We start from the raw sequence: 13,691 nt of genomic DNA, 5'->3' as shown, positions 1-13,691 counted from the left end.
AGTTTGTTTATACAACATAGCTAGTGGTTTATCATTGTTATCACCTAATCCGAAGTTATCAACGCGGGGTCGTGAAGCCTTTTTAGGAGGGTCGCTAAAGTCCTCTAAGTTGTTGGAAATTACCCCAGGAATAGAAAATATTAACTAACATAAAAATAACATAAAGCAAAAGCACTTTTGTCCGGACTGCAGATACCGTACTTTTAAATTTTATGCAGTCATTAGGTACCTACTTATTACTTTCCTTTTATCTACTCTCACGCTTTTCTTTTCAACATTAACAATTTTACTTAAAAAAATATTATTAACAACTCCCGTCTGATTGAATGTAATCTTTTAAAGATTATATTATAAAATACAAACAAAACCATAATACAAACATTAAAATGTAAGTTTTAACTCAGAATATAAGTATGAAGTAAATCGTGTTTAAGTTTTAGCTCAAGATTCGGTCGGACTGTAGAGTGTAGACTCTGCGATTGTTTTGTTTTTGGTTTTTGTGAAGGTGCCGAATAATCGTTTAACATTTAGTCCACACTCCACAATAAAATTCTCACGTCTCCTTGTATTGTTTCTTTTGTTGCGAAACCTGTTATTTTCATCGAAACTAGTCCGGGTTGCTAAGTTAATCAGTTGTTATGTTATAATGATTTAAAATGTGCTCCTGATTTTAAAACCAAGGTCTTTCGTTAAGTACTATTAAATGTTACATTCATATTTTCTATGTAGCAATTACAAACGTAGATACATCGTCCTTTGCTTTATCGATGTGCCTGTACGTAAAGAAAATGGAAATCGAGCATCTACGAATCTTTATACATTTAACCAAATCATGCCTATTATAAAGTGGTATATTGTATAAGGGTTCATCAACCCTTTCAAGGAATTTTAATTTTTAAGTATCTTAATAATCGGTCAGACATTCTCATTCATAATATCTAGGCATATGCCGGACCTACTATACGTTTTTGGACAGTTATATAAAGCCCAGCCTTTAAGATTACGATGATCATTGACAGGTCAGTGATCGTATGTCAGGACATAGCCCGACTAATAACTTAAGTTCGCCAGCAGCCTATGATTCAATTTCTTTGATAATACCTACACAGGCTACCACGCACGCAAATCATATGCCCCAAGATATAAACAACCTTTTTACAGCTCTATCTCTTTCTACAATGTTTCAAAATCTCTCTATCTCTCTTCCCAGTGAAAAGAGCGGCCTAATCACGCCGCCGCAACAGAATGGCGGAGGGGAGTCCCCCCCTCCGGAGAAGGAGCGGGCCGACCAGGAGGATACGGAGAAGAGTCACGCGGGCCCCGTGCCGCACTGCGCGGAGGGGCCCAACGCGGACCTCTACGCTATACCGGTCAAGCTGCGCCCGAAAAAGGAGGTACTGCCTCCGGGGTGGGAGAAGCATGAAGGTAAGGCTTCTTACAGACGAACGGTAGTTGACGACACGCGTCGACGGCAGCCGTAGACAAGACGTGTCGAAAAAATCCAACGACTGCTGTCAACAAGTGCCTTTCGTCTGTAAGCGCTCTAAAGTTATGTGATTTGGCATTTTAACAAACACGGAGACAGTATAATATCCTTTAATACAAACAACATAGGACACATTCTGTACTAATGCCTATGTCTGTGGGATTGGATAGAGGTATGAATATTTTTTGGTGATTTTAACAAAATGGTTTACGACATCTAACATTGACGTAGGAATAGTCGTAGTAGTGGCGGTGGAAATCGGAAATAGTCAAAGATATTTGCTAAAGCAAAGTAGTAGTCATCATCTGACTAAAAGTAAAAGCACGCTACCTAGTTTTTATAGTAACCTAGTGTATATTATCTTATATATTTAAACGAGCAATTCTTGTATATATATAATTGGAATCTCGGAATCGGCTCCAACGATTTTCATGAAATTTAGTATACAGGGGGTTTCGGGGGCGATAAATCGATCTAGCTAGGAATCATTTTTAGAAAATGTTACTTTATTCGTGATAAAACATATATATAAAGAATTTGAATTTGAAAAAAAAAGGTTCCAATGAGGATAATGCTTAGAGCAGTAGAATTTAGTTGAAATTTTTTACATCTTGCAGGGTTTAGTATGAAAACTTTTATTATGAGCTAAATTTACATCCAAAAACATTTTTATTGACTGAAACAAAGCTATTAAGTAAGTGATAGATAACTTGTATCCTTATAAAAATGTCAGTCTGTTTTAATTAAAATAATTTATTTCTAGGTTATAAAAATGGTTTGATTCTTTTACAGAAACATAAACCAGTTTGGTATTACATAAATAAGATTTTTATGTTTATTATGTAGACTCATCTTATATTACTGAGGTTAGACATAAACAACCTGTTCTGTGTTTATATTATGGGTAATTTAGATATTTTGTTAGGTTAATTTCTAGCTTTCGAACATTTAAGAAATATTGCATAAAACATGTACTAATGACGTCGCTTCATAATAACTGGCTAGCTCACCGATTAAATGCATTTTGTGGATTATAGCTTTTTTTAAACTACTTAAAAATCGATTTTAACCAGAGTACGTTGTTGGTTGGTGAATGTGTTCAGGTTAGGCAATCTAAAATAGTAGTAAATAGAACAAACCCTGTTCAAAAAACAAATCAAAACTATCAATAATAGAGATGATGACAGGGTCAAAGATTAGCGAATTTTGTTAATAAAATAAAGAAATCGCGGTAAAAAATAAGTATTTCCAAAATTTCAGCTTGATAGCATTTGTATTTTTTTTGTTATGCGCCTTCAAAGTTGGATATTCAAGTCGATTTTTTTTCAATTAAATTTCTTAATATTTGTATACAATTCGATAACTTATGCAATTAAAAGCAACTTTTGTTATGAAACCACTTTCATAAACGCAATATTTAATATACCTGTCGAATAAAGTTGTCTCCCGATGCGTACGAACTACGAAAGACTGACGTCATACTTTCGTAGCACTTTGTATGGAGCGTTTCGGGCAGGTCTTTTTTATGAGATATTTGAATTGTCATATCTTGGTGAATTTTTAAGCTACCAGAGTCATTCTTTCAACGATGTTTCTATTTTTTAATTACCGATAAGAAAAAAAAAATGTCATCATGCCTATTATAGCTAACTAAACACAAAAAATATTATTGCAGCTTTAAATAAGACAGAACATAAGCTTGTACGATTTAGGTCAGAGTTCTCGACGCTTCCTGGCCGTTGTAGAGGCACTTGGGAAGACATTTTGTATCATACTTATGTCTTGTACCTCGCTTTGTGAAAGGAACAAAGGGATTTCCCTTAAGTCTTAAGGGGACTTGATTCCACTATGCTGAATAAAAGAACCATGTGGCTACAATGTCTTCGCTAGTAGGTAACAACTAACAACATTGAATATGTTTTTCTCATTATTGTTCATCTATAACATTTAGTTGTTTATAATGATTAAAAAAACACTGTCAGACAGAATTTATACAGGTATACTTATTAGTTATTACCAACAGTCATAACTCATAAGTGAATGTCTATCTGTCTGTCTATCTGTAATCTCTTCACGCTCAAATAGCTGAAGCGATTTTGCTGAAAGGCATGTAAGTGTGTCCCGGGTAAGGACATAGGATACTTTTTATCCCGGAAAAATGTACGGTACTCGCGCGATAAACGAATTTTAGCGCATCGGAGGGTCATCTAGTTCTACCTAATTCTGTGGTTAATATCAAGTTATCTTCCAGACAACGACGGCCCATACTACTGGCACATAAAGAGCGGGACGATCCAGCGCGAGATCCCCAAGATGCCGCCGGTCGAGGCGCGCGAGTCGCGCATCTCCATGGTGCGGGACTGCTCCAATCTGTCCGAGCTCAAATACGACGGACCCATGACGTCGTCCGTCACCAGGAGTACCACGAGCGGGGCTCTGGACCAAGTCGACCACGACGCCGAGAGGAAACGGAGAGAAGAGGTCGCTTACAAGTAAGGACTCTTTCAGTTTGCTATTTCATTTCCACGATGTGATAGGGGCGCTATAGCAATAATCGTGCATCAGGAAAAGATGTTTTGATTTTACAACCAAAGTATAAGTTGTCTTACAAAACCAGGAAAAACTCCTAAACAACATCATATTACTTAATATCTTTTTAGTTTCCATTATTTTATGATAAACGGGACAATAATTATTATGTAGTGTCAAATTTTATTTCCGTTACTTTTTACAATATATGTCAGCACCGGTGCAATAATATTATACAAAAATTAATTTTTACAAGTGATTGTCAAACAAGCATGTTATCAATGTGGCAACCCTAATTTTCAGACGTCGCAGTTTCCCCGCCCGTCCCGAGCCGGATGGGCGCGCCGTCCGGTTCTTTGTTCGGTCTCTGGGCTGGGTGGAGATCTCCGAGGCAGATCTCACGCCGGAGCGGTCCAGCCGCGCCGTCAACAAGTGCATCGTGGACCTCAGCTTGGGCCGCAATGACTTGCTGGACCAAGTTGGACGTTGGGGCGATGTAAGTTATATTCGAGCGTATTAAGCATTTTATAATTATTGTTGGTAACATTATTAAAATTATTTTGAAACTTAATATACGAACCACAGTCTACAAAATAAGAACATTTGCATACAAACGCGCTGTGATTGGCCGAATTGTGCCAGCGTGTGGATAGGCGACGCGCGCGCACACAATCAAATCGATCGTAGCGCATTTTTACTAAGATTTTCTACTATCCTTTACTGTATACTGCCCCCCTATCATTAACTTTGTCAAAACCTGAGCTAATCCGTGCAGGTATGTAAACAGTTGTAAAGTGAATGGTTATGTTTCCGTATCATGTGCACTTTTACTTCTCAATGGTTTTAACCTGTAATATTTGTCTCTGAACTGGATTAAGAAATGTCAAACACGAACGTCAAATTTGACTAACGGAATTGTTTTTTTTTTAGGAATTGAAATGGCTTAGCCATAACGACTAACGGAAAAATTGTAAATCAAGATGAAAATATAGTTTAAAAAAAGATTAATATTTTTTATTATAAAATATACTATTTTCTAATATAAAACGTGGTCAATGTAGGAATAGTTACTTTTGCACCGATTTATTGTATTTAAAGGTAATTATTATAAATGTGTAAATGGTTTTATTTATATTTTTTGGTATTTTATAAGCCCTTTATGAAAACACTGAGAAAATAACACTCCTTCATGTTTATATTATCACAAGCATGGCGATCTAGAGGAGAAAGAATTCTCTGACATTGGCAACTAACTGAGTCGGCAATTAAAAAAGAGAAGAAGAAGGAGACAAAAAAAAAAGATAATTGGATATTGTTATTAAGTTTATAGAGATTATGTTTTAAGCAAGAAATTGATAAGTTTATTATATCCTATACCTACTTGATACCTACGCTAAATAATCTACCATGAAAAAGTCTTAGAAATGCATCAAACTTGTGGATTACAATTACATGCATTACAACAGAGTTGATGTCATGAGTTGAACATAGTTTGTTGAACTTGAACTCATTCTTGAACACCTACGTTTTTTTGAGCTTTCAAATAGGTATTATTGTAACATAAACAGGCAATTTATAAGTTTAATAATCCCCTTTTTGTGCCTTGTAAGGCATTTTACATTATTAGTACTGTGTACGCTGAACCAAATATTTTTCAGGATAAAGGATGATTGCTAACACTGAGATACTATAAGTACTACATTTTATAATAAAGAATAGCAAGTGTAATGATGACGAAGTCCTAGGAAGATAATATATATTCACTCAAAAGCTTTAATTAAAAGAAATTTAATAAATACTCGTTTTTAAATGTTTTTTCATTTATTTTCTCACTTAAATATACCTACCTTAGATACATATTCATACACAGCTTTCATCAATAGGTACTACATTTGTCTTACACCTTATTATCAACCTAGTATCAGATAGGCAAGTGTTAAATCTCTTTTATATTATACTTCTAAAAATATTTATACAGCGGAAATCTTAAACAAGGTCTTGTCACTTAAAATCAAAGAAGATGAATCAAATATCCCTTGTGTAAATATTAATTTATTATTATTAAAGGAGTTCAAATACCAACTTTTGATGAAAGATAAAAACAATATTATAATTTCAGACTTTTATTTGGCAAACCAATAACAATTAGAAACTGCATTGCAAGTTGCAACTATGGGAAATTGCCTGGGATATCTCAGACAGAGAGCGGTCAAGTGTTTTGTGTTCTTTGTGTTGTATTATGTTGTAGAATGCCTCCCGTGTGAGTATCTCTATATACTCACACAGGAGGAGTTCTGAATGTGTTAGAATTGCTCCTCAGTCACACACTGACTGCTCCAACGCAAATGCTTCAACGCGTGACCACTCTGTCTGATAGGTCCCTAAAACGACCACATCTTTTTAAAATGTATAATACATGAGGACTTACTAAAGTCCTCATGTATTTTAAATTTTAATGTAATAAGTAATATAAAACTAATATTATTATTATTGAGGTACAAAAGAATTTTTGGTAATAATAATATAAGTTCCAATGAAAATATTATGTTTTATGAACAATAAGTAAGTATGTTTGTTATGCAATTTTTGTTATGTCTTTTTGGAAAAAGTACTATAAGTAATGTAGGATTATATTTTTGAGTTTTAGTGACTATTCCCATTGTATATTATATCATATTGTAGTCAAGAGAAGTTATAAATGAAAAAGTGCATATGAGAATTTAGCTAATTTGGATTTTATATTATCAATGATTTAACTTTTCAAGTAGTTTAGGTGTATGTGTGTGTGTCAATATTTATTCGTGAATATACTTGAATCTAAAGTTTCAAAGGTTGTGTTCTCAAAATTCTTGTTATTGAGAAAGTAATACCTTTGAATTTACCTCTTTGGTGCAGCGTTTATCATGCATGGTTTACAAGGAAATAGTTTGTGAAATAACACAAAGACCTACTGCAATCAAAAGATTGTACGAAATGCTCCTAAGATAGGTTCCTAAGAAGTACATAGTAAGTTTTAATTTAATATAAAACTAATACTTATTATTATTATTGAGGTAAGTACAAAAGTATTTATGGTAATACATAATAATATATGTTCCTATGATAATATTATGTTTTATGAACAATAAGTTCCATATGTTTGTTATGCAATTCTTATTAAGTAAGTCTTTTTTGGAAAAGTACTATAATGTAGGTTTTTGTTTTTGAGTAAAATTTTGTGATTTACACTATTCCCATCATATACTTAATACCATATTGTCGTCAAGAGAAGAAGTTATAAATGAAAAAGTGCTCATATGAGAATTTAGCTAATTGGGTTTCTAATTGGGATTGATAATATCATATCAATTATTTAACTTTTCTAGTAGTTTAGGTGTGTCAATGTTTATCCGGAGCATGTTATACATACATCTAAAGGTTAAAAGGTTGTGTTCTGAAAATTCTTGTTAAAAGTAAGTAATATTGAATTATTTACCTCTTTGGTGCAGTGTTTATCATGCATATACCAAAATACTTCAGGTTTACAAGGAAATAGTTTGTGAAATAACACAAAAACCTACAATGCAACTATAAGATTGTACCTGTAGGTTTTTGGTGAAAATTCATACTTGTTTTACAGTAATTATACACAACACTTGTGTTCCTTATACCTTGTATGTGTTTCTTGTGTATTAAATCAATGCAGTCTTAGCTCATCGCACAAATGCGAACCTTATTGTTGACTAGACATATAGGTATACTACACCTCACTTATGTTATTATTCTGAAACCTCACTGACACTAAATGGATTACTAAGGTCTCTACGTCTTTACTTATGTATCACTTCGTGATTAACTTGAGAATATTTAATCGTTTTCCAAAAATTTGGACACTTCGAATGTTTAGTTTTTTGGTTTTAATAACGAATTATTTTCACTAAAATATATGCTATAGACTAAAATATAACTTATTAAGTAACTAACCAACTAAATAGCAATATAATTTAAGACTAAAAAGTATGTAATATTAATAAATAAAATTACTAAAATGTAAACTATTCAGTAAAAGCTACTCGTTGGTTGGTGTTTATTGAATTGCTGTATTTGACGTAAAAGCAAGCGAGCTTATGTCAGAAGTGTTGTCATGATTCGAAATTATTACTCAGTTAACAATGGAGAAGTGAGTTTGGTGTCACGTGACCACTGACTGGCTGGAAAATAGAGGTCATGGTACCAAAATGCGAGCCAGTCAGTATTCTGGCTGGCTTTAAGAGCTCATGATAGAGGCCCTGTACAGTGTACATTTACTAAGCTCATTTAATACTTAATACTTTTGCCCTTGTAAATGAGCCTTGAGTATGTTGCTAGCGCCGCCAGTAATTATTTGATTCGTGTCGTCAGAACTAACATTTGTACGTAAAACAATAGTTTTAGGTACGCAGAAATTATCAACAAACAAAAAATTTTGACATTGACACTTGATATTTGGACATTTCCAGGGCAAAGACCTGTTCATGGATTTGGATGATGGGGCTCTGAAGCTCATAGATCCGGAGAGCCTGAACACACTGCACACCCAGCCCATACACACCATACGCGTCTGGGGCGTCGGCAGAGATAACGGACGGTAATTTCTTCTTAAAATCTTATTTTACTGGGGAAACTTACAGCAAATAACAGTTACGGTAATAAATACATATTAAACAACGACAAGTTTTCGCAAGTGAGATAGAAGTAAAATGATTTTAAGATGTCGTTTTAAACGAAATTAGGAAGAAGCGATATTCGATTTTTGTGAAATTTGTTTTGTTACATACTACGAAATGGAAATTTTAAAACGAAAAAGCTAGCGCGACAATAACTTGTGCGCTACATATGAAATGAGGTTTAAAATAATTTTAATTAAGTTTATTATCGTATTTATTTAATTTAATTAGTAAAACATTTTTGTTTTGTGCTTCACTGGAACAGCGAGAGGTAAGAACACTACGAATACAATATTTACACGCATTATGCCATTAATGAACGCTCCCTAAACATTTAATGTTTAGGGAGCGTTCGTTAATGGCATTTTTGAGGATTTTTTGCGCTCCCAAACTGAGATTTGGAAAGATTTAGCTTGACCCCCTAGGACACCTCACGTAATTAATGGATGCCTCCTTATTATAATCCGATCTCAATACAAGCAACTATGAATTTGAACTCACAGGGACTTCGCGTACGTGGCTCGCGACCGCGTGACGCGCAAGCACATGTGTCACGTGTTCCGGTGCGAGGCGCCGGCGCGCACCATCGCGAACGCGCTGCGCGACATCTGCAAGCGCATCATGATCGAGCGCTCGCTGCAGCCGCCACCGCGCCCCACCGACCTGCCCGCCGCCCGCCGACCCAGACCGCTCTCTGGTAACACAGTAACATGAGTATAATTATTATGAGACCCAATTCCACCAGCGTCTGTTAGTGTTAACAGCTTCTTAAAATGCCACGTCTTCTCTTTCATTCATTGAAAAACGAAAGAGGTAACGTGATACTAATTCGAGCATTAACTTTAACAGTCGTTGGTGAAATTTGGTCTAAGCCAACCCCTAGGGCCTAGATTGAACATTGTGCTTTTAGGCCCACACTGCCAGCAACACCCTGATAGTAATAATGATTACCATCAGTATTTTTCACATATTTACTTGTGATATTCCAGGCGCGTCGTTCCCCACGCCGATGGAGGAGCCGCGCAAGACGGTGCGGGCGCGCTACCTGGGCAGCGCGGAGGTGGGACGCGCGACGGGCATGGACGTGCTCAACGACGCGCTCGAGCGGCTGGCGGCCGCACGCGCGCCCTGCGCCTGGCGACCGGTTGCTGTGGCTGTTGCGCCGTCCGTCATCACGGTTACTGAGGAAGGGGTGAGCATAACCCTTAATACAGGTGTAACAAAACTAACTGATAATGCTTCAGGATGTGTATGGGTTCCCGGTATAGAGTTCACTGTGAAAATAGCAGGGCTGAAAGAGCAACTTTTTTTTAATATTTGTACTTAAGAGCAACTTTTTTTGTAACACCCATAAAATTGGGTAAGAAGAAAGATGTTACAATTTCAACTATTACCGTATTTATATGAAATTTTTGAATATCCCATAATCTATTCCAGGAGAGTACGCCACTAGTTGAGTGCCGCGTGCGCTACCTGTCGTTCCTGGGCATCGGGCGCGACGTGCGGCGCTGCGCGTTCATCGTGCACACGCCGCACGACCAGTTCATCGCGCACGCCTTCCACGCCGAGCCATCCTCCGGCGCGCTATGCAAGACCATCGAGGCCGCATGCAAGGTATTATTGTAATATAAGCAGGATATATTATATGAGTAGTTGATGTAGTTTGAATAAAACTCAATGGCTATGTCCACACTGTGCCTATTTTGTTCATCAAGAGCATGCGTTATAGCGCAGTAGCTTTGTCCACACTGTGCCTTTTTCTGTTCGTCAAAGGCATGCGTTATAGCGCAGTCAACAGCGAACGTGAGGCATGCCCTCTGACCGTATCCAAAACTTCAAAAATGACAATATTGGCGTTGCGTTTCTTGACGCATTCAGTTATTGAATGCGCCAATTTGAAAGTTGATGACGAAAATTGAAGATGAAAGTGCACAGTGTGGACATAGCTAGTTAACAGCGCACGTGAGGCATGCTTGCGACGCTTGCGCTCTTACCGTATCCAAAACTTTCGCTTTGTGCTTTTTTTGGAATTTCTTATGACCAAATAAGCCGCACATATTTCATCCAGTAAAATGTTTTCGTCGTACGTATGTTACAATAATCTGACAGACACTGCAATTGAACAAAAATGACAAAGTTGGTGTTGCGGTCGTTGACGCATTCAATTATTGAATGCGCCAAAATGAAAGTTTAACAAAAGAAGATGAGGAAAATTGAAGATGAAAGTGCATAGTGTGGACTGTGGACATAGCTATTGAATGTTGTGTTGCATCTCTTTTTTGTATGATAAAAACGAGGCATGCAATTTTAATATTTAAACAATAATCGAAAACAGAAGGCCTTTGTTCCGCCTGCTTATTATTAGCAATATTTACACTATGATGCTCTTGCCTTTGTTTAATAAGTTAGAAAAGCATGACAAACTGACAGACAATGCCACAATTAGAATACCTAACGCTCAAAAGTGATAATCGTTGTCAAGTAGAACTTTTCGTCATAAAGATGGATATACAACGTATTACTTACTCACTTACTGCGATGGCTCAGCTACTCAAAGTGGATCTTGGCCCCCGACACGAGTTTGCGCCACTTGTCGCAGTTTCCTGCCACTGCGTGACTTGAAAATCGACGAAGAATGATCAGACTCCACGACATCTAGCCACCGGTACCGATCGGACGCCCAAGGAATCCCTTCATAGAGGCACGATCCTGCATTTCTTGCAACATTACCTAGCCATCGGTTATAAATTTTATACTGTCGGACATAATTTTAGCAAGTGTCATATTTACCTTTAGATCTGAAGAGTCAAGACTGGATTAAATTATTCGATTTAATATTATATTATATTTTTACATAATTTCCAGCTTCGTTACCAGAAGTGTCTGGACGCGCACGGCGGGTGCGTCGCGCTGGCGTCGAGCGGGTCGGTGTCGAGCGCGGGCTCGGGCGAGCAGCGCGCGTCGCTCGGGCAGGCGCTCAAGTCCTTCGTCGGCTCGCTCACCGGCCGCCGCGCCTCCTGAGCAATCTGTCCACGTTCGCTTATAGGTAAAACACCTTCTGAAAAATTAAACACACAGGATTTAAAGCCACGAAGCTAAGGCCCAATTTCACCAACGTCTGTTAGTGTTAACAGCTTGTTAAAATGTCATGTCTTCTTTTTCATTCATATGAAAAAGGAAAGAGGTAACGAGGTAGATAGTAATTCGAGCATTAACTTTAACAGTTGTTGGTGAAATTGGACCTAAAGTTTGTATAACATCTAACTGTGTCACTACGAGAATTCTACATTGCCGTATGGCTGGACTCAAAGCGCGCGATTACGTGGGAAGCACGCTCTTATGTTATCGGCATCACGAAGTGAGGATATGTATTTGTTCAAGAACATAATATTTATCTCTCACGTAGTGCAGTTTACAATTACAACGTACGAACAGAAACAAACGTAGGTGTCTGTTCCTACTCGTTTACATTGAAATTATTATATAACTTATTATTAATATTTAGCTACTTTTTTTCAGGCATACCCCACGGTGCACGAGTGGAGAGTGCCGTAGCGTAGTCACGCATCGCAGCCGCAACCGCAGCGCTGCCGCACGCCGCACACCGCGCACGCACGCAGCGATTAGCCTACGGTCCTAATCTTTAGTTGTAATCCTTACATACGTAACGACCATTTGGATGCAAGAACTTTTAGAATTTACACCAGCCTACATTCAAGTTATTCATGGTTTAAATATCATCTTATCCCTCGATTCTTTGAATTATGAAAGAGAAGGCAAGATATTTAATATCCCAGATGGGCAAGTAAAAAAAATACCCGGGAAAGTTAAAATATAAAATCTACCAAACAACCCCAAGCCAACGTTAAAATTCGACCAAAGAGGTCGCAACTTATTACCTTTTTAAAAATGAGATTTTTATTTATTTTGTTTAGTTGTTGTTAAAGCCAAAATGCACAAATGGTCGTTATTCAAGATTGAAATTTAGTTTTACATGAATCATAAAATATTTAAGCACAAATGTGTATCAAAAATCCCATGACATAGCTGTGTGTAATATGAGTTTTGCGAAACTATATTGAATGTATTCATGTCGTATTGTTATAACCTTAAACTTAAGACATTACCTATATTCTAAAAAAAGTATGTATACCTAAAGTATTAATATAGTAATGACACAAACAAAGTTCCCTGCTAAACCCTGACCATTATATAATAGCGAATGACAGTACGAGTAAAAGAAGATAGGGACAGAGATGAATTGGCACATTTATCAATTTTGTTATGGGGGCCTATTATGAGCTCTTAAATCCATTCACTTTACGTCCTTATACTGACTGTATAAGGACGTAAAGTGAATGGATTTAAGAGCTCATAATAGGCCCCCTGAAAGCAGAACTGCATAAGCTTAACAAATTATAACTGATAAAAGTTATGTGGAATATGAAAATTTTAACTGTCTCACTGTTTCATATTAACACATACTTACACACATTTTAGGCTTTGATCTGGGTGTTAGCAGGGCCATGCATCGTTCCAATGATACGTTACTTTAGACACCATACCATCTGCAAGCATTTATGGATTACTTTTACTATTATAACTTGACATATCCAAAAGAGATGGTGCTTTTTGCGCTGTTAAAATATTCTATTACCATTTACCACTCAACATCACCGCTTCTCACTATTTCATACTGTTGTTTAAATTTGAACATTATGGGAGCCTACTTGTAAAAAGCCATGTTAGTGCTATATTTTTATTGATTCCTTTATATAGGCAATATTGTACGTGTTTGTTGGTCGAACAATTATTATTTTAAATTGATGGTCTCATATAATTATAGTTACCTATACTAGTCCTAGTTCGTTGTGCTATTGTAAATTTTATGCAACTAATAGTTAGATTTAGTCACCGACTTCTCGCGAGTCGAAATAATCGAGTCGTATTTTAAACCGGCAACACTTAACAGTTGGTAAATTCGTCAACTC

At 36.6% G+C, this 13,691-nt stretch overlaps 1 protein-coding gene across 5 annotated transcripts in view; it reads left to right on the top strand.

Annotated features, from left to right (window-relative positions):
* LOC121726692 (protein Fe65 homolog) overlaps positions 1-13,036 on the top strand; it is a 59,347-nt gene extending 46,311 nt beyond the window's left edge. For 4 of the 5 annotated variants that reach the window (XM_042114175.1, XM_042114180.1, XM_042114179.1 and 1 more), the window contains exons 5-14: positions 1,211-1,425; positions 3,738-3,978; positions 4,319-4,511; positions 8,494-8,621; positions 8,966-8,971; positions 9,204-9,397; positions 9,690-9,892; positions 10,138-10,314; positions 11,566-11,746; positions 12,220-13,036. In XM_042114175.1, coding sequence (XP_041970109.1) covers positions 1,211-1,425; positions 3,738-3,978; positions 4,319-4,511; positions 8,494-8,621; positions 8,966-8,971; positions 9,204-9,397; positions 9,690-9,892; positions 10,138-10,314; positions 11,566-11,721 — 1,513 coding nt within the window. In that variant the 3' untranslated portion in view covers positions 11,722-11,746; positions 12,220-13,036. The remainder of the gene's footprint in view (positions 1-1,210; positions 1,426-3,737; positions 3,979-4,318; positions 4,512-8,493; positions 8,622-8,965; positions 8,972-9,203; positions 9,398-9,689; positions 9,893-10,137; positions 10,315-11,565; positions 11,747-12,219) is intronic. The other variant, XM_042114177.1, reaches the window with a different exon arrangement.
* Positions 13,037-13,691: the final 655 nt, after the last annotated feature.

Source organism: Aricia agestis, chromosome 4, assembly GCF_905147365.1.
Source record: "Aricia agestis chromosome 4, ilAriAges1.1, whole genome shotgun sequence".
Taxonomy (NCBI): domain Eukaryota; kingdom Metazoa; phylum Arthropoda; class Insecta; order Lepidoptera; family Lycaenidae; genus Aricia; species Aricia agestis.
This window is presented reverse-complemented; position numbering and strand designations above follow the sequence as displayed.